The sequence below is a fragment of the Clarias gariepinus genome, chromosome 11 (assembly GCF_024256425.1).
Source record: "Clarias gariepinus isolate MV-2021 ecotype Netherlands chromosome 11, CGAR_prim_01v2, whole genome shotgun sequence".
Lineage (NCBI taxonomy): Eukaryota > Metazoa > Chordata > Actinopteri > Siluriformes > Clariidae > Clarias > Clarias gariepinus.
This window is the reverse complement of record NC_071110.1, coordinates 18,522,737-18,543,793: the sequence shown is the minus strand read 5'-3', so window position 1 is coordinate 18,543,793 and position 21,057 is coordinate 18,522,737. Positions and strand designations below refer to the sequence as shown.

General features: G+C 36.8%; 1 protein-coding gene across 1 annotated transcript in view; it reads right to left on the bottom strand.

The window, feature by feature from the left end:
- Positions 1-21,057, bottom strand: part of dph1 (diphthamide biosynthesis 1) — a 127,533-nt gene that overhangs the window by 30,817 nt on the left and 75,659 nt on the right. The window contains exon 4 of the mRNA XM_053507718.1: positions 4,472-4,593. Within this exon, the coding sequence (XP_053363693.1) occupies positions 4,472-4,593 (122 nt within the window). The remainder of the gene's footprint in view (positions 1-4,471; positions 4,594-21,057) is intronic.

Sequence of the window (21,057 nt, the reverse complement as noted above, 5' to 3'; positions counted from 1 at the left end):
AAGTTTTCCAATACATATCATAAGTTTAACTCCACAGAAAGTTAGACATTTTGGACCATTTGCAAAAGGCATGCAGTTTTTGATATACTCCTACTAAAGGATTTATACGATCGCCACCAAACCCGGCTCATGCTGTATGATTCCAAAACATTGAGAATGCAAAACTGGGAAGGAATTTTTGCCATCTCAAATGGTCAATCGCCACCCGGGCACACCAGAAAGCCATAATAATGCTTTAAACTTATACCGAAAAATGGCTTATGGCGTCCTGACTTATGCTGAGTCACATTAGCTTTTTAACATGCTCAACAGGTGCACAGGTTGTGCGGTGCACCCGGGCGGCGATGGGGCAGGTGCTTGGGCTGCTCATGGATGCTTTTATTTATGTTTTTTTGTTATCTTTAAACGATCTCTAAACTATTTTTATGTTAGTAAGGTTAATCCCCAAAAATGTGATTTTACTGATTTCATCGGAGAATTATGTGGAAAACAAACAAACATCTAGTGAATGACAGGGTGAAACCTTGTTAATGTGAAAGGTTTGAGGAGAATAGCAGACTGGTTTAAGTTAGCAGGAAGGCTACAGTAGAGTAAATCAATGACTCTCTACAACCACTGTGAGGAGAAAAGCATCTCCGAAAGTGCAAAGCATTAAAAAGCAATGTTCTAAAGAAAAACAGTGTCTGGTCTGATGAATCTTGAGTTCTGCTGTGACTTATAGTTTGCAGGATCCAGAACTTGGCAACAATAAACAGAATACAGTACATGTTACGAGATCTGCCTTATGTCAAGAGAACAGGCTGCTGGTGGTGAAATTATGTGGGAATGTTTTCTTGGCACATGTTGTGCGCCTTAATAGGGATTCAGCACTGAATTCAGCACACAGAGTATTGTTATTGACGGCATAAATGCATCCTCTCATAGTCACAACCTCCTAATGGCTATTTTCAGCATGATGATTTGTAAAAGTGTCATGTCACAAAGCACAAATCGCCTTAAACTGGCTCTATGAACATGGCCATAAGTTCAGTGTACTTTAGGAACCTTGCCAGTCGTCAGATCTAAATCCAGTAGAGATTTTTTGGGATGTGGTGGAAAGAAAGACTTGTAGCATGATATACTTGTAGCATATATAGCTGACTAATCTTCAGTAAATGTGTGATGCAATCATGTCAGCATGGACCAGATTTGCAAATCAATGTTCAAAACATTTGGTAAGTTCTGCCACAAAGAATGAGGCACAGGAACACTCCTAACACTCTTACCACTAAGAGCTAACCAGCAACTTCAAGCGAATATAATATATATTTCAAGCAGAACATCAGACAGTGTAATGTATAAGAAAAGAAATGAGCACCGAGAGTCATGCAGACTCTAGTATGACTAGTATCTAGGCTTTTTATTGGTTAGCACTGTATGAATAAAGCTACAAAAAGTGCAACGATTGTGCCAGATAACATCATAACTCTGTGGCCTAAAACACTGGCATTTGCAAGTTAATATAATGTACATCTGAATGAGTGTGTAAATTGTGTTCTGACAGTCCTAATGAGAATACATCTTCTGTCAATTTTAATTATTTTAACAAAACTAATTTACTGGATATTAAGCCGTTGTTAAACTGCATTTCATCTATAGCTCTTCCAGCGAAGATGATCAACCACTCAATATCAGATAATTAGCTAATAATCTCAAGTGTCTGGCGTGTGTGCGCAGACTACGCTGACCCTCGGCTTTAAGCTACAGGTGTGGCATTAATATTCTACTGGTGAGTGTTGATATTTAGGAGAGGAGGGATTGCTCTTGAGATATATTGGCTGTATTGATTTAGCATTTCCTTCCTACTGTATGTGGGCCAGCAGACTGGCGGTGGGAGGCATGGACCCAGGCTCCTCCAGGCAGGCGCTTTGCAAAGGACAAGCTTAATGCACGTCCTCCATTGATCCACTGGGTTAATGTGCAGCAGGGGTCTTAGAAAGGTCCGCTATCAGTCATATGCCGCACGCTGAATAGTTTCCATGCTGAGCTATTGAAGACGGCTTTGCTTAGCACTTATACAACTAAATCTATGAAGCTCACACTTCTTGACACACTGACTTCATGGCTGGCTTCAGCTGGACAGAGTTGGGATATTTACAGACACTAGAGGAGCTGCAACATCAAAACCCCAAACCCCAAATTACTTAGCATTTGGCTAAAACAGACTCCTAATATTACATAAATGTTAGATAGAAAATGTTTTAGCTTATTTTGCTATGTCTCAGAATTCCATATGTGTTTTTTCACACTGCACTGACTGAGTGCTAGGACAATTTTCATAATGCAGATGCACCTCGATTTTATTGATGAGGTTATGTTCCAATAAAGATAAAAATATTGTTGTAAAAATGCTTTTGTTACACCCAAATTACCAAACTGGGAAAAGCCCATCTTATTATAAAAGTGTTAAAAAAGTAAAATGTCAACACCGGCTATTAACAAGCCTGCTGCGTCTGTGGCCACTGCCCGAAGGGCCAGAGCCACCCCAGTGGCACAAGGGAAACCTAAAAACAAAATGTGTTTTATATTAATGGTTTTAAAATGATGGGTGATCTGTGTATATACAGCACCAGTCATATGTTTGGACGCGACAAGAAAATAGAACAGTAAGTTATTTTAAGACATGAAGATCAGCTGTTCTGGAATAGTTCTTGCAAGAACAGAATTGTCAAGTGCATTTATGATCAAGCACCATGATGAAACTGGCTCTCATAAAGACCATCCAAGGAAATCAAGATCAAAACTTACCTCTGCTACAGAGAAGTTGTTCATTTAGAGTTACCAGCCTCAGAAATCACCAATTAACAGGACTTCAGAGCCGTTATGAGACTTTACAGAGAATATGTAGCAGAAACATCTCAATATCGACTGTTCAAAGAAGATTATTCTTATATTATGCCTTCAGCATTCTTTTGCAATAGAGAAAGAAAAAAAAAATACGACAGACCATGGAATTAGAAAAGCGCGTCCAAATTTTTTACTAGTAATGTATAAACAAGCATTTACAAAAGTGAGCTACCAACATGCAATTATTTTTCTGTTTCTGAATTTCTATTGGGTATAAATGTGGGATTCCATGTTCTGTGCTCGGTGGGTAATTATTATTCTAAGTAATTATTAATAATTATGTAACAAATGCATAAGCAAAATAAATATAGGTGATCAGTATGATTTTTCTTTTTTTTTTTTATTGTGTGCAAATTTAATTCAAATGAAAGTAATAAACAGTTGCTTTCAGACACTCACTGTGTTTGTGTATTCAGTGGAATGGAATTTGCAACAGGAGGTTTTCTTCACTTTTGGGGATGACCAGACTTTAAAATGCTTGAACTATTGAATATATGCAATAGACAAACACATGATTTCAGGGATTTTTCCAGGCTGGAATAATATCATACATATACTGTACAATATGACATTATTTGGACTTGCTAACAACAAGCCGTTATTGCTATGTGACCATGATCATTTCCCTTAGCAATACTTACAAAAGATGATCACCAAAAAAAAAAGAGGAATGTCATTCAATATATATATATATATATATATATATATATATATATATATATATATATATATACACTGTATAAAATATCATATTTTAACTTTTGTCTGCAACTATCCTAATGCATTTTATTCAGAACTATATTGAGATAAACCACTGACATATCAATATTTTAAGAAAGGGTATGATGACTGAGTTACTGAATATTTTGTCACAATATGGATTTTTATAATTGACAGAATACCCAGCTTCAGCACTGCTTATTGCTCTAAGGAATATTTAAATGCACTGCATTAATCAGACTGGGCAGCAGCAACACACCAACAAGAGTAAAAAAAAAAAAAAAAGGTTTATAATTAATGAAAAAAAAATTAATAGAGGTATATTTGCAAATTAATTTAAAGTTGATATGTTGAATATAACTTGAACCTGGTGTTAATGTTAATTTTCCATTTAATATTTACATTCAGGCATTTGGCAGATGCTCTTATTCAGAGCGACTTACAAAAAGTGCTTTAAATATTTGGAGACCACATCACTTTTGAGCCTTAGTGATTTTTCCCGAATATGTAATTATTAGCTCGTTTTTGTGCTTTATAAGTTATATCAGAGACTTTACTTTGATGAACTACAATATTTTACTTTTTCCCACTGATTTAAACCAAATTAAAGTTTAATATTTGATGGCGCATTTCAGGTATTATCCTTTAGGTAAGTAAAATATGAATTAGATTTTTAAAGTAATTTTTCTCTATCAATCTTAACATGATACAAAGCACTTAATTCTCAAAAGTTGTTTAAATTACACATTTGGGTTTGTCATAGTTTCACTTTAAGTGTGACTTTCAAATTATAAAGTTACTAAAATACAAGTTTAAAGTCTTTAAATTTATTTAATATAAAGGTAACAGGCTGTAAAAGACTCACTCAGACAGCTGTGTCCATAGTGCACCATAAAGTCAGCACCAAGAGCTCGGGCGGTGAAGTCGTCGACACAGCAGGCTCCGTACGTTACGTCACCCATTACCAGTGTGTCTGCTTCTGTAAACCTGACACACAAGCTACACAGTCAAAAACAGTACATCTGGGCCAAACTCCTAACACATACAACGCCTAATAGATAATATATAGTTGACGAGGCCAATTATTATTATTTTTCAGCAGACATAAGGATCAGAATTTTAGGGTCTAGTTCCTTATATTTACATCTGGAGGTGTCAAACAGAACATGGCACCTTGGAGACAGACCTTTCAAGTTTTAGGCATAAGCACTGGAGAAGATAGTCTTCACGTAAACATCATTTAATATTTGGTTACAACTTCTTTCTCCAGACATTTCCATCACTTTGGTATACATTAATCTTTGTTCCAGAAATTTTGTGGCTCATCTCTATACTTCTTACTAATCTAGCCTTTTGATTCTTATTGCTAATGAGTGGGTTGCATCTTATAATATGGCATCTGTATTGTATTTCTGCTCTTAAAATCATCTTTGAACAGTGAATTTTTATAACTTTCCCTCTGGAGGTTGTTGATGATGGTCCTGACTGTCATCTTTGGCTTTTTCTTCACAGCTCTCTCAATTTATGTGTCATCAACTGCATTTTTTTCCTTAGCCAAACTATTTGATGTCTGGGTTTTGGTTGTCCAGTGACTGCTTTCTTTTTCATGACATTCCATATTGTTGTATTGTCAAAGTCTAATAAATTGTGCAAGGAATCTTACTGATTTTCCTCCCATTAGGCACTAAAAATAAATAGCTTTTCTCCCATAGACAGCTCTCTGGAGTTTATGTTGATTTATTCTTTTAAACCGCATGCCTTTTTTAACACACATTTTTAACACACCTGGGAAACAACCAACATTTTTGGCATTGCTGTGACATTTTACTATATTTTTAATTACCTGGATAAAGTGTGGGTTCTAACAAAAGGTGGGATGCTTTAAATTGTTTAACACATGCAAATTTTGATGTAAATATCAGGAAATAAATGCAGACGTTCTGCTTTCTCATCTCTTTTTCATCCACCAAAAAAAAAATATGTGTGTGTGTGTGTGTTATGTGGGGGTGTATAACAACTTCAAAAACAACTTAACTTAGTAATTTACAAAGTAAAGTAAAGTACATTCAATAAAGTTAATTATGTACTGTTACTATTTAGTCTCATATGAACAGCTAATGAATAAATATTCTTTCTACATTTTTAATCCATAGTGCTCTGCTCTGTGAATCTTCTGAGATGGATTTGATCATCAGAGTACTGTAAGAATGTTAAAGTAAGTATATATTGATTAACAGTTAACACACTAATCCACTTGACTTAATAGAATAGCTTAATGAAATTATTTACACAGATTTTCTCACTATTCGTTTTTTTTTTTTTTTTTTTTACAACATTCCCTGTGTAGCTCCAAGACTTTAATTCACAAGAAGTGCTTCTAAAAAGCGTAAGAAATAAAGTTTAAAAAGAACTGAACAATCACAGTTTGTTCAGTACAATGTAAGGTCAATCAATCAAGGCAGTGTAATATGTTGTAATAGGTGAAAGTGGACATGAGTTGGGCAAATCACTAACAAGGGCACCCAGTACAAACAGACTACGTGTCCAGCATAACAATTTCTTCATTCATAGCTGTTTGGCATACACGTTCCTAAAAATAGTGGACAAAGACTACTTTCAACTGCCCACAAAGAAAAGTAAAAAAAGACTAATAATACTCATGTAGTTCGTTCATGTAATAGTCAATAGTGTGTGTTATCATTAATTTCCAGTCCAGCTGCCTGAAAAAATACATATCATCTGCCGATATTTTCTGATCATCTATTAAACCTAACTGAATAAATGAAAAAATATTTTTGGTAACAGATGAAAATATGCAGTGCAACATAAACCAAATAACAAATTTTAAATCATGCACTCATTTTAGTAATTTTGTATTAGTGCATTTAACTAGTAGATCAATTAACAGTCCTATGTCGGAGTTACATTAGCTACCACTTCTTAGGCCAGTTTATTTAATCTCTGGACAATCCACCACCCCTCCAACAACCCCCCACACCCCCTTGGTTTCCTTTATAAGTTGGCAAAAATTTTGCCATAGATTTCTGAAAGATCAGGCTTTTCACTCTCTGAATGTTCATGAAAATGACTGCAGTGTGCTCCAAGCCACCTTGGCTGAGATCCTCATTCACGGATATATGGCTTTTTTTTCCAAATGTTTGCACCATTCAAATGTTTCACTGCAGCTAAGAGAATAATTACCGTCTTGTGGTTGTGTCTTAAATAATTACTCATCAGTTTCACACCTTTATTCATGAGAAATTTCATCACAAGTTCTGGTTTGACTTGATTGCCCCTTGTAGATCAGTGATACAGAGTTTGTAGAATTATTACATTAAAAAATACTAATAACTTAATATTAAATTCTTCTAATTGGGTTTACAGTGGATTATATTTTATTTATGTTTTACAAAAATATTTTTATTGGTCTATGTGAGTACTAGGAGATCCTTCCCCTTTAAGTAAATAGCTATATAACAGGGTAAAAAAGGTTTTGAAACAGTTAAGAGTTAAGATTTCTTTGTGTCCCTGGCACAAAGGGGAAATAAATAAGAAAATGGAATCAGCATTGACTATTGGTTGGATTATTATTATAAAAAGTATTGGCACAGAATATTATGATCTGTGCATCCCTAGCCAATAAGAAATAAACGGTTAGAAGTTACACTACTTAAAACTGTTTAATCAACTATGTGTCATTACAATCATTTAGTTAAATAAAAAACTATATATACATGTACAGATGGGGCAATAAAAAGTCTGGGTCAAATGGACATGAATCTCATGGCGACTCGCGGCAGTGCGCGAGATTTCAAGAGAGATTTCAGTCATGTTTCAGGTGGCAGTTCTCAGGCGCAGATTAAAACAAACAAAGTAAACGTGTGGAAATTTTATTTACTGTAATATTTTCAGTTTTCAATATCATAACTTTATATTGTGAGGTTTTATTGTGAAAATGTGACAAAAAACAAAAGCTATTTAGAGTTATAACAGTAAAATAGCAGCGCTTCAGATTGGTTGCAAATTACATGCAGTTTGTAATTTACTTGCGATTGTACTTTTAAAATGTAACCTACATATCTACAGTACAGTATACTGTAAGCATATTTAACTACTTCAGCAGTGAATGAGAAATTTGGTCGATAAAGTTCTTATAATAAAATTATTTTATTCAATTAAGAAGACAGAGCGGACATCTCTGCCTAAAATAGATTTAAAAGATAAAAGAGATTAATGATAGCAATTAAATCAGACTTAATAGTTGGATTTGATACTTTAATTTTTATTTACTGCATGGACAGTCGTATTATGCTTTCTCTATATTAATTCTCCCTATGGCGTGTTGGAAAAGCCAACGTTTATCAAGCGAGTAGCCTATATATTTGTTTGATGTAATTCTGGGGGTGTGCATTTTTATCGATAAATCGCATGCGTTTATCATCCTTTTGATCAAAAGGCTGCGCCTTTTCTTAAGTGAAAGTGCGAGTCTTTCATGTCTCTGCTGAGGCTCCAGAGCCGTGCTCCTATGGTAATATATTTTTTGACTAATATTGTAAGTTCAAAATAAAACGTGTAAATTTTTGTGCTCAAAAATACCCCCCCGTCAACAAATTATTTAGCTGAATCCGAAATAATCGCTGAGTTTTAGTATGCTCTTGACCCCATCTCTTCTCGCCATCTCTTCCCCCAATGAGGTGCGAAACGTAATTTACATGTAAAAACCGGTTCGGTTTTGAAAGACCACCTCCATGGGAAAAGAAGACTAATAGCTATAGTAGGTCTGGAAATGCTATTTTCCAACACAGCACTGATTAGATAAACTTGTTCGATGAGAGCAGAATCAATCTTCCACTAGTCTCCACCCTTTTTGCACAACAGTCCCTCCTGGTTAATGTGTTAGTCAATGGCACATATCGACAATTTGTGGTTTTGAGACTGACTTTTCTAAAATGCTTCACCACCTTTGAGAAATAAATTTTTCTGACTTTTAGAAGGCCTGTTCAGCAGCACCAACCTATCAATACAACACCTGAATTGACTTGGCTTGTCAGGCAATAGTAGACAATTCAGTAAATTCAATTTATTACCAAAGTAACTTTAACTCAGATTGATCAAATATGTTAGCAAATTTAATAAGACATGCTTGTCTTAAACAGCTATGTTAGCTAATAGGCATTATCAAAACCCTATTACAAGAGTGTGTCCACCAATCAGTTAGGGTTCATGGGACGTAAACCAGTTTGACCTTGAGGGTCTTGCTGCCTCAGGGAGATGACTAACTCCCCGGTAGGTCAGCCCCTCCGAATCTGTTTGAAGAGTCAACGATCTGTTTTTGTTTGTCTCCGCAGGGGTCGTTAAATGTTAGCGCTTTATATTGAGTGCCGCGCTGCTGCCGTCCTTCCTCGGAGCACAATTAAAACGCAGGATAAACATAAGACTGGAGAGCGCATAAATAATGACAGAGCGAGAAAAAGAAACGAGGCTTCGGTACACACCGCAGGGCATAGGAATCCAGACACATTTAGGACAGGTATTATTAATAGAACACACACGTGCGCATGCACACACAAGCATACACACACTATAGGACAGACAGAGAGGAAGGAAACCCCTGAACATACAGTAGGTACTGTAGCTAGTTTCTCTTCTGGTCAGATACTTCATATTGGTGTCTCTTGTTCCTCCAAGCTCAGCTTCACAGTCACTGTCTATGTGCAGCTCAATCTCTCTCTCTCTCTCTCTCTCTCTCTCTGTCTTTCTCTATCTACCTAAAGCTCTTTCTTCTTCAGGGTACTGTAACACACAGAGACAGAAACATAGCCGTCTTTTCACTGTCTGGTTGGGTGATATCTGTACAATACTGTCTGTAAAACTCTCTCTGTGTTTACTCCCTCACCGAGTGTGCACCATTTCTTTTTTTTTTTAACACCATCCTCCTACATTTTAGTTTCCTCCACAATGTGTGAAACTTTCCCTATTACTCTGAGTTCCACTATTTGCCTGCTTTCTCTCTCTTCCTGCGTCCAATAGAATCTGTGTGTGTGAGTATGCATGTTCTTTCTCTCCCTCCCCTTTTTCCTCTGTGTAATAGTTGTTTTCATATGAAGGACATGCTGGGCCCGATGAGGCTTGTAAAGCAGAAGGAGATGGCTGAACAGAGCTCATCAGCTATATAAATATTTGCCTTGTTAAATTTGATGCGCTTATCCCATCTCTCACCAAAGTGCCTACTTTTTTTTTCTTTTCATGAAGTGTGTGTGAATAAGAGGTAAGCTCATCAGCATCAAAAGCAGAGCAATGTCTCCTCAGCGAATGAAAGGGTGGATTTGTATTAAGGCAGTGCAGTAAAATGCAGCGATGTGGAATGGTGCTATTGCTTGTTTTGCTTAACACTGAATTGCTTAAGACTTGATGTGTGATATTGATTTTTCCCATTCGGGGAACTGTGATTTTTCATTTTTTGTAATTGGCCAGAGAAAGACAGGCAATAATAATTTCATAATAGTAATATAATAAGTAATAATAAAAATGTAAGCTTATGCCTATTGGAAATTACGGAATGTGACAAAATCTTAAATGAAGAACAGTCTCAGTTGGAAAATATGGAAAGGATGGTTAACCCTTACATATTTTACCCCCAATAAATAAATAAATAAATAAATATGGAGCTCCTGTGAAAACCTTAAAGGCAATTTATAAATAAGGTTCCAACAATCTAAAAATCTATTCAACATCAATTACAGTTTTCTGCAAGCATGGAAGTACTAGACAAAAGTAAGTATCTCTTAACCTAGTCTCAGCTTCCAATGCCCTAATCAAGGACACTTTTCTGGCTACATGCTGACAGAACCTTGAATGTGGCAATCTGATTGGCTCTCCAAAGGTGTCCTCCTATTTTCCAAGGCAAAAACTCAGGAATAAAAGGTACGGAGCCCCTGGAGCAGGTCATATTCATTGGATTAAAATAAAACAAGACATTTTGTACTACTACTTTTTATGCTAAGGAAAGTGTCAAAGATAGCCTTGATGCTTTGTTCCATAAAAGGAGATGTGGTTGGTGCCTTTAATGTCATATACAGTATTTCTGTAAAAGCAGAAAGGTCTGACCATTTTCTGTGAAGAAACATTCCATACAATTGCGAAAGCTAAAGGTTGTGAGAATAATTTTAAAATTAGACATACCTAGGTTTTTTTTCTAATCACAGATTGCCGTAGAATATTTGAGAAACTGCAGCCACAGAAAAACATAAGAAGCTCAGAAACAAAGACATCCTCTCAAATGTCTAATTGTTAAACTACTTGCGAATATGAATTATTAGTCAATGCTAGTGCAAGGACAGACACAGTAGTGCAAGTGGCAGATGTTCTTAATAGAATTATAACAGAAGCTGCTCTATTTCTTTATTTTAAGTTTATAGATTAATTGCATATTTTAATAGTATGCTTCCACCTAATGTATTGAGGTCCTGAGCAAATTCCAAAGTCATCAACTACATCAGTCGACCCGAGTGTGGGTGTATTAAAAACTAAAGGCAGATGCATTTGCTGACTTGCTCTAGCAATATTTCTACTACAAAGGGACCAGGGAGGAACAGTTTGAGACATGATTTCAGGAAATCAAAGTGGCCGAGTACCAGAGGCATTTCAGACTTGATATCCAGCAAAACAGCACAACTTCGAGTGTGATATTGCTTTTATACAACCGCTCCAAACACCATTTATCAACAGATTATGATTGATTTGTTCATTTAACCAGTTATTTTGCTCCACCACTACATACCTGTATCCTTCTGCGACTGGTGGATGTAACTAATCGTGACTGGCAGTACTATGCAGCCAAAAGGTGAGGAGAATAAACCATAAGGTGGTGAACAATCTTAATAATTTCTCTATATATTTCAATTTATTCTGCTTTAAATATCAGCTGTGTTAACTGTGTTGATTCCAGGGTTAAATCGCAAATAGGGTCAAATGCAAAGCTAGTGTGCTTTGTAGGGTGTACAATCACTCATTCCACACACTAGGTAGTGCCCTTGGTTAGGGGTTAGAGAGGGGTTTGTGATTTGTTTTAAAAAATAGTTTTGTGGCTCACCTTAGGCATAAATAAAACAAAACAAACATTTCAGAGACAATCCAGAATGACTTAGAAGCAATTAGTAAGGAGAGAAATTGTTCTTCAAGATTACATAACAATATCAGATGTGTTTTCTTGCTGAAGGTGTTTTTTGACCAGTTATGAATGTGAGTACTGTATATGCAGGTAGCTGCTCTTTCCTCACCACTACAGTACGGAGTGTACTGACCCACTTTCGCCCATGCTTCGACCGACAGTGTGATTAATGATTTTTAGAACATAGAGTGATGCATATAGTTAAATGTCCCAGTGCTGTTATGCTCCATTATCACCACTCGTAGAATGCCTTATGTCAAATCAGATTGTTTGGTCAGAACTAACTGTTGTATAATGGTATATTTACCATTTATTTTAATGGTATAATTGAAAATCAGTGTAATTCATTTCACCTGGCAGTGGTGTTAATGTTAATAACTGATCAGGGTATCCATGCACACACTGCTCTGAGTCTGAGAGTTATGAAATATGTAATATAACAAGAAATAAATTTATTCTGCTTTTAAGAATCAGTTAGATGAGGTAACCCCAAGGCAGAATTCCGTGGAAACCTTCATTTTGGACATGACTTGATGCCAGCCAGACAGCAAAATGTTTATACAGAATGCTTTAACATAGTGTGTCAGCGAAAAGGCTTCTTTTAGGCTGGCTTGGTGCTTAGTGGTTTGGAAAAAGTGTCAAAAAAAGTTTTTATAACCAAGTTTGTTTATAAAGTGAGACATTTGGGAGTTTTGCAGATTAATGTTTAATGAAACTATTCTGATTCTTCATCAGTCTCCCTGCAGGTGCAAGACAATAACAGAAAGGGGAAAATGGTTTAGAAATGCCTATATGCTGGAGATATTTAGTGAAGGACATCAGAAAGTGGGACATGCTCTTCTACTGTTCTGTTCTTCCAAATTGCTTGCCTAATTCAGATCTCTCTCTCTCTCTCTCTCTCTCTCTAACATCAGATGGCATTTAGATGCAATTAAGATGGAGAAAAGCCTGTGATCTCAGTAAAAAGGCTTATTAATCACCATGTAAATGGCCAGATGGAAAACACTAACACACACACAGTCAGAGGTTACATGTCTCTCCACTCATCAAAAGGACATGCTACAGCTGGTTACAGGTTAGTCTCTCTCTGTCCCCCTTACACACAGACACTACACCGCCCCCCGCCCCCCAACACACACACATGCAAACACAAACACACACTCTCTCTCTATCTCTCCCTCTCAAACAGACACACGCACACAAACGCATACACAAACACACACAAACTCTCTCACTCTTATGTATGTAGAAGAAAATACATTTACTTTCAATTCTTTGCTCTGTTTCTTTGCTTAGCATTATACAAGTTTTATCAAAGGCCTGCATGGGAGAAGGAGCACAAGCTCAAAGCTGTGTCTTCTCTTAAACTACTGCAGGAGATTAAAGAATGGACCAAGACACAATGCATCAGTGCTTTTTCAAACCTTTCTGGCAGAACATGATTTAGTCTACCAGTGTTTTTATATTTAACTGTGCTCAATATCATAATTAAAACTGCTGTGTGTTTAAAAAAGGTTGAAAGCAGCTGACGGCTCTTATGGCAAACACCTCTGGATGCTAACAAACCTGAGAAGGGCTTAAAGCAGGTTTTGTCTGACTTTTTGACCAGGTGGTGACACACACCTTATCTCTATACACTGATGTGTTGCTGCTATTTCCAGTCTGCACTGGTTCTAGCAATTCCTTTAAACCTTTCGAATTTAACAAAAATCGTCATAGTTGTTTTTTAGGGCTGGGTGATGAATCATCTTGAAATGGCCTCACAATAAAATTTGTAATAATATTAATGAGAGATTTTCGGAGATTTTAATTTGATAAGGATAGACCTAACCGCAGACATAAAAGAAGGACAACGGACAAACACTCTATGTCTATTTCCTACCTCAAAGCACTGTCTGAGCTACAAGTGAAGAAACCTCTGGAAGGAACAGAGAGAGAGAGAGAAAAAGTGGTGGACCAAGACAAATAGCAAGAGAAATGGGTGAAAATCATCTTTCTATCTCTTTTTCATTCAAAGCTAAGGAAATTGTTAACCAAAAAAAAAAAAACTCAATTATATGGAAGTGGTGTGGATATTGTAAGCAACAAAGCTCAAATTAAGACGGTCTCCACCGGAGTCTGCATGTCTGCACGCACATGATTAAGTTGTGGCTCATAGCCAGTTTCCGGTGGCTGAGTGTTACAGCCACAGACCTCCTTATATATTCATGCTAATGCATAAGAAAACAGTAACATTAATACATTTTTTCACACCCAACAGGACCTACAATATTTTTCATTCCTGATATACCAGTGCAATCTTCAAGCAGACCCTTTTTTTTCTTTTCTGGAACCAGTGCTGCCCTACTGTTGTTATCAGTACTAGTTAGCCAGCTAGCACTTATAGAAACCAACCTGTTAGCTAGACCGAGATGGAAGTGGGTCTGGTTTTATTGAGACTGTTTAACTAACATTACAAAGACTCATTGCCAGATTTCGCAAATCCTTGACTGCAGTTAAGGGTGCATGACCTGTTATTATGCTTAGGGCATGATTATTTTTTCACATAGGGACTGGTATGATTTGCACTGTTTTTCCATTGATAAAAATAAATCATCATTTAAATTTACTTGGGTTATCTTTGTGTAATATTAAAATGCATCTATCTTTGTATGATCCTCATCTGATGACTTTCTCCAACTTCAGGACATGTATTACGTTTACAGTTAAGTCATATCAGGGGAAAAAAAGGAACATTAGGAGAAATTGCTACTGTATGTTGCAATGTACACAACAGCAGAGTCCAGGGTTCAGGGGGAACGATAAGTGTTATACACCAACTGTACAAACATACTGCTCTACATGCATTACACAGAACACAATCTGATTTCAACACAGAAATTTTTGAGTTCTTTTGGTATTTGTGTGGGAGTTTAACAAAAATGACACTCTTGGCATGTGCAATCATTAAAAGAAAAAAAAAAGAAAGAAACACTGATACATAATAGCTCACTCTGTTATATACTACAGTGCCATGTACATTTTAGTGGGATGTATCTGGATTGATCTCAAAATATTTTTTAAAATAGAACTCTGCCTATAATTAGTCAACAACAAGCTTTAAAGAAACTCCTCCAACACTTACAGTGGAGCAAAAAAGTATTTAGTCAGCCACCAATTGTGCAAGTTCTCCGACTTAAAAAGATGATAGAGACCTCAACTATGAGAGACAAAATAAGAAAAAAAAAATCCAGCGAATCACATTGTAGGATTTTTACAGAATGTATTTGTGGAAAATAAGTATTTGATCAATAACAAAATTTCATCTCAATACTTTGTTATATACCCTTTGTTGGCAATGACGGAGGTCAAACATTTTCTGTAAGTCTTCACAAGGTTTTCACACACTGTTGCTGGTATTTTGGCCCGTTCCTCCATGCAGATCTTCTCTAGAGCAGTGATGTTTTGGGGCTGTCGCTGGACAACACAGACTTTCAACTCCCTCCAAAGATTTTCTATGGGTTTCAGATCTGGAGCCTGGTCGGGCGACTCCAGGACCTTGAAATGGTTTTTATGAAGCCACTCCTTCATTGCCCGGGCGGTGTGTTTGGAATCATTGTCATGCTGAAAGACCCAGCCAGGTCTCATCTTCAATACCCTTGCTGATGGCAGAAGGGTTTTACTTAAAATCTCAAGATACATGGCCCCACCATTCATTCTTTTCTTTTCACAGATCAGTCGTCCTTGTCCCTTTGCAGAAAAACAGCCCCAAAGCATGATGTTTCCACCCCCATGCTTCACAGTAGGTATGGTTTTCTTTGTGTTTGGAGAAGTAAGAATGCTGAGTTGCATCCAAAGTTCTATTTTGGTTTTATCTGACCATATGACATTCTCCCAATCCTCTTCTGGATCATCCAAATGCTCTCTAGCAAACTTCAGACGGGCTTGGACGTGTACTAGCTTAGGCAGGGGGATACGTTTGGCACTGCAGGATTTGAGTCCCTGGTGGCGCAGTGTTTTACTGATGGTAGCCTTTGTTACTTTGGTCTCAGCTCTCTGCAGGTCATTTACTAGGTCCCCCCGTGTGATTCTGAGATTTTTGTTTCTGGTGCCCTTTGATAGCTCTTCGGTCTTGGCCACAGTGGAGTTTGGAGTGTGACTTTTACACTGATAACGAGTTCAAACAGATGCCATTAATACAGGTAATGAGTTGAGGAAAGAGAAGCCTCTTAAAGAAGTTACAGGTCTGTGAGAGCCAGAAATCTTGCTTGTTTGTACAGTAGGTGACCAAATACTTATTTTACTGAGGAATTTACCAATTAATTCAATAAAAATCCTACAATGTGATTTTCCTTTTTTTTTTTTTTTTTTTTTTTTTGTCTCTCATAGCTATATACCCATAATAAAAATTACAGGCCTCTTATCTTTTTAAGTGGGAGAACTTGTACAGTACAATTGATGGCTGACTAAATACTTTTTTCCCCACTGTAAAAAAAGGCACTTGGAGCATAAGGTACTAGCATACCTAGGATAAGGAGCAGTTGTACTAGCAATTTGTCGAAAGGTCACATGGGTGACAGGACTTACACTTATACAGAATGATGGAAAATTGTGCATTAGATAAACACTAGATGTGACGGTCATGAAACCAGGATCCAGAGTGTGAACTGGCATGAACTACAGCATTCATGATGATGCTAAACGTAGGCGATAACTGTTGACACAGACCTCCTACTCTGACCAGACATGGTTGCGTCCCTTAAAACCTAGCGCACACTACACAACATTTAGCCAAGATTTCCAAGATAGTTTCAAGCATATTTGATTCTCTTAAAGATAGACTGCATAGTGTGAAAAAATTTCAAGTACATTGAATAAAAAACAGCCAATAAGAGCCTAAGAGGAGATCTAATTCATCTTCCCTAGCAGATTCAATTAATCATTAATTTATTTACTATGTGAAAAGATGAAAGCAAAATGTAAGCACAATAATAATGATTCTATAAGCATTTTTTGCCATTACAGTACATAACCTTACCCTTAACAGGAACAGCAAAAATAAAGGATACATGATTTCTGCCAGTACAAAAATGGATAGATTTTCCATAAAGAGCACAAGTTAACATTATTTAACAGTTAAACATCAACTGTCAATAAATATATGTGCAATATTGTGTACAGTATCACAGTGCAATACACTGTATAATACCACAGATTTCAGATATTTATATAACTTATTTAAAAAGTATCTCACACCCTACTCCATTTGATGTCAAACTTTTTTTTTTTTTTTTTTGTGTCGTGCTGTTTTGTCTTGTCATTTGTTTTCTGTTCTGGAAGCTCTGTCACTAAAACAAATTCCTTGTACGTGCAAGCGTACCTGGCAATAAAACTCTTTCTGATTCTGATTACTTGGTCTGTCATTATTAAGATTTAGATTTTTATTTTTTTAAGTAAGAAGTTAAATAGGCTAATAACAAGTACTCAATAAGAAATAAAATCCCAGCTGTGCTTTAAAAATCCAAATTTAGAGACCAGTAGTCTAGTGTGTGTGTGTGTGTGTGTGTGTGTGTGTGTGTGTGTGTGTGTGTGTGTCTGTGCATGCCTTGCCTATACAAGTGTGCATAAAGTGAGCACACAGCAATGTCCAACAGACAACTTTATACAAGTGAGTGGATTAGTGGCTTAGTGTTGAGCATTGTTGCCTTGACCCTCCAAGGTCTGCGCTCGATTTCCGCCTCGGGGTCTGTGTGCTTTGAGTTTGCATGATCTCCCTGTGCTTTTTGGGTTTCTTCTGTGTACTCTGGTTTCCTCCCACAGTCCAAAGACTTATAGATTAGGCTAACCAGTGTTCCTAAATTGCTCGTAGCGTGTACATACACGTGTGAATGATGACCAGTGTTGACCATAGTAATCATAACTGGCCTTCACTACAGATGGATGCTCGTAAGTTGGATTTGTTCGTAAGTGCAACAAAGTGAGTCTTATACACCTTTGACACAAATATACAATGTAAAGCATAAGATTTAAAAAAAAACAATACAGGTTTGGTGTTTTGGTTTCAAATCACGAGGGGAATCCCAGTGACGCAGCTGGGTCAGCTGACCTTGTCTATCTGCGGAAATGTGTAACTCAAATGTTTATTAGCTGCAGACTTACTGCACCACTGTTTGTAGAATAGCATAGTATAAATTATATATACTTTTCAGACATGCGAAACTTAACCTCTCTGGCTTCATTCAAGGTGACGGTTTTGTGCCCTTTAGACAAACATCACTTTTATGTTAATGTTCCTCATGGCTCCATTCAGATATACCCACGACCTTGACTGAGAGAGCCCATTACGTGCATTTCACTCCAGAGATTATTCAAGTGATGTATAATGTATGAGGCCAGGTCAATGTCCAGCAATGTTTGTGTTTACTTTGGTTCAAAAATAATTCTTTATTACGGTCATACCAACAATTTGAGTAATGTCTGGGATTAGTTTGCAGTGAGGGTTGCCAGAACACACTGATAAAATCCTGCCTAGGCAGTGCTGGAGGTCTCTTAAATACCTACATGTTAAAAGAAAAGTTTGGAACAGCTGTTTAAAAACTGACCACAATTTTTACATTGTAATACATAATAATATATGGTGTGTATAAAGGAAAATATTATTAATATACCATAATAGTATATGTATGAAAAAGAGATGAATTAACGTTTATAGTTAGCTTAGCTGAAATTACACTAGTTGCAGCTGTTAAAAACTTCAACAGTTGGTCATATTGAAAAGTTCGTTAAAGGAAAAAGAGACACTAAGCCAAAAAAAAAATCCTCAAATAAACAAAAATGTATGCCATAGATCTGACGCAAAGGGAAGCAAAAAAGATGTTATGTTGCTTACAAGCCAGCCAAGAAAAAAATAAAAGTAAGACTTTATAATGATGGATTAATAAAGTTCGTTTTTTTTTTTTTTACTATTCTAGCACTATTCAAATGATTGAAACTGCCACAAAAATATTCCTGTTGGTGATAATATAGTGCCTTGGTAACTGAGGACATTGGCAATGACCAGATTATAGGCTATTCATAAAACATAGTCAGTGATATTATTGTGTGTATGCTGTGTTGCATTTGTATATTGTATGCACCATGTTTGACAATGCAAGTTTGTTGAAGATCTTCTTTGCTGCTTGACGCTGCCCTGCAGGCCAATAGATATTTGAACAGCTAAACTCATCCATAACAACTCGTGGGATGGACTGGGTGTAACAAGCAATACTGCAGACAGGAAAAAACAGCAGTGTTATTAAAAAAATTAAAGATGAAGCAGCCTTGGGCATTATTTAAAAATCATTGCTTTATCTATCATGGAACACTGGCATCAAAAGAAATGCCACCTGAGAAATTGGTGATGAAAGACACTGTCAAAATAGTCTGCTTAATCAAAGACAGTGGCCTCAACAGCTGACTTTTGGAGTGCCTGTGTGCCAGATTGGAAGCATAACGCACATCTATCCTTCATACAGACAGAATAGTTAAGGGTCAGCTAGTCAGCTTTTCTCATAGAAAGGAAATCACCACTTTGATCATGGATTTGTTTAGTAATGAGAAACAGTGGTTAACTTTGTCATCTCTCACCCTTCGGGTTTTTTTTTCTTTCTTTTTTTATTCTAAATGAACTAAGCCTAAAACCTCAAGGACAAGAGTGTTCTTTCATTCCTAGTGAACCAATTCAAGCTTTCCAGAAATCATTAAAGCCGTGAAGCTGTGATTCAAATCCCCATCTTATTACTATGCTTTAGACAAGAACAAGCACATCGAAACTAATCTTTCAAAGAAAGTGGTAGATGGCCTGATGTGCTTCATTGACCTGGATGGACTAACACACAATTTCATGCACTAACTTCCTCTGAGGATGCTTAATGATTTGAATAATAAGGGGGTGAAAACCTCTTTCATGTTAAAACACCCAGAATCAATAACACCATTAAACCTTCCTGAGGAATCAGAAATGCTACAGATGACCTGCGACAGGATGCTGGGGAAAAAAATTATATTATTGCTGCTGCTCTTAACAATGATATGTAGATGAAAAGTGGGATTCTCTCATCTAACTGAAATGAAGATGAAACCGACTGAACACTGAACTATATAACACACTCTGGGGAGCAGATTGTACAAAGCACACAGCCCAATCCTCTTCATAATGTAAATGTATTGTTTGTAGTTTTCACTGCATTGCATTAAAAATACACCATGTTACAAAATATCGGTCACCTGAAAGCTGTTTGCAAGAGGGCGTGGGTGTAAATCAGTAATAGGAACCTGCTCTCAGAGACAAGTCCACACACTGGCTGTTTTGAAATGAGTTACACAAGCCTGCAAAAGAAGGCACCACCATTCTTTCCCTCTTACAAAAAAAAAAAAAAAAAAACGCAGCGCAAATAGACATACAGAAAAGACAGATAGCGGTAACTGCTAAAACCACACAACAAATTAGCCCTTAAAATGCCCTAACAATGCCAAAACAGCACTCAGAAGCCTGCTAAAACATTGTCCTGTTGCTGTCTGTGTGATTTATGAACAGTGAAAAATTCTAATCTCATAGCTGCATGCCACTGTTTACTGGGTGTAGCACTCACTCTAGCTCAAGGGCTGAAAGAGATGAGACTTAGCATGTGTCTGTTTGGTCTTAAAGTCTCCAAAGCAGAGCTAAAAATGATTTAGTGAGTTGACAGTCAGTCTTTGTGGCTAGAAATCTGCAGCGCTGCCACTGTCAGCCAGCTCCTGTTGTCTAATAACTCCCATCAGCCTGTTGGAAAAGAGAGGGAAAAGGCAGTGTGGCGAGAAGAAATGATAAAGTGATAGTGAAAGATATTTAAAAGGACACCAGTTTGTACTGATAGCTCTAGGTCAAATGCCAAGTTTGATGTTAGCTGTCAGAATGTTACACTTTTCTTTCTTTTATAGTTTTACAGCATGTGAGACACTGTCAGGAGAAAAGTCAGCTCAACTGACGACCAGCACAGCACACACCCAGGATGTTAATGCTGGCGGTACGACATCAGACTCCAATTTATTTGAATTTTAACAAGATGAGACCTATAACCCCAAACTGACAACCAAGCTGGGATTTCAAAAAAAATTTAAATAAACTGTCAAAATCAAATGAACCGCATAAATAGGATAGCAGTGATTCCATTTTTATCATTTTCGATACGTTACTGATATCAGAGTTGAGTATAGACTGATATGGAACATTACATGAATACCTGATACAGATCCGATACAGATATACTCTACATTTAGGATCC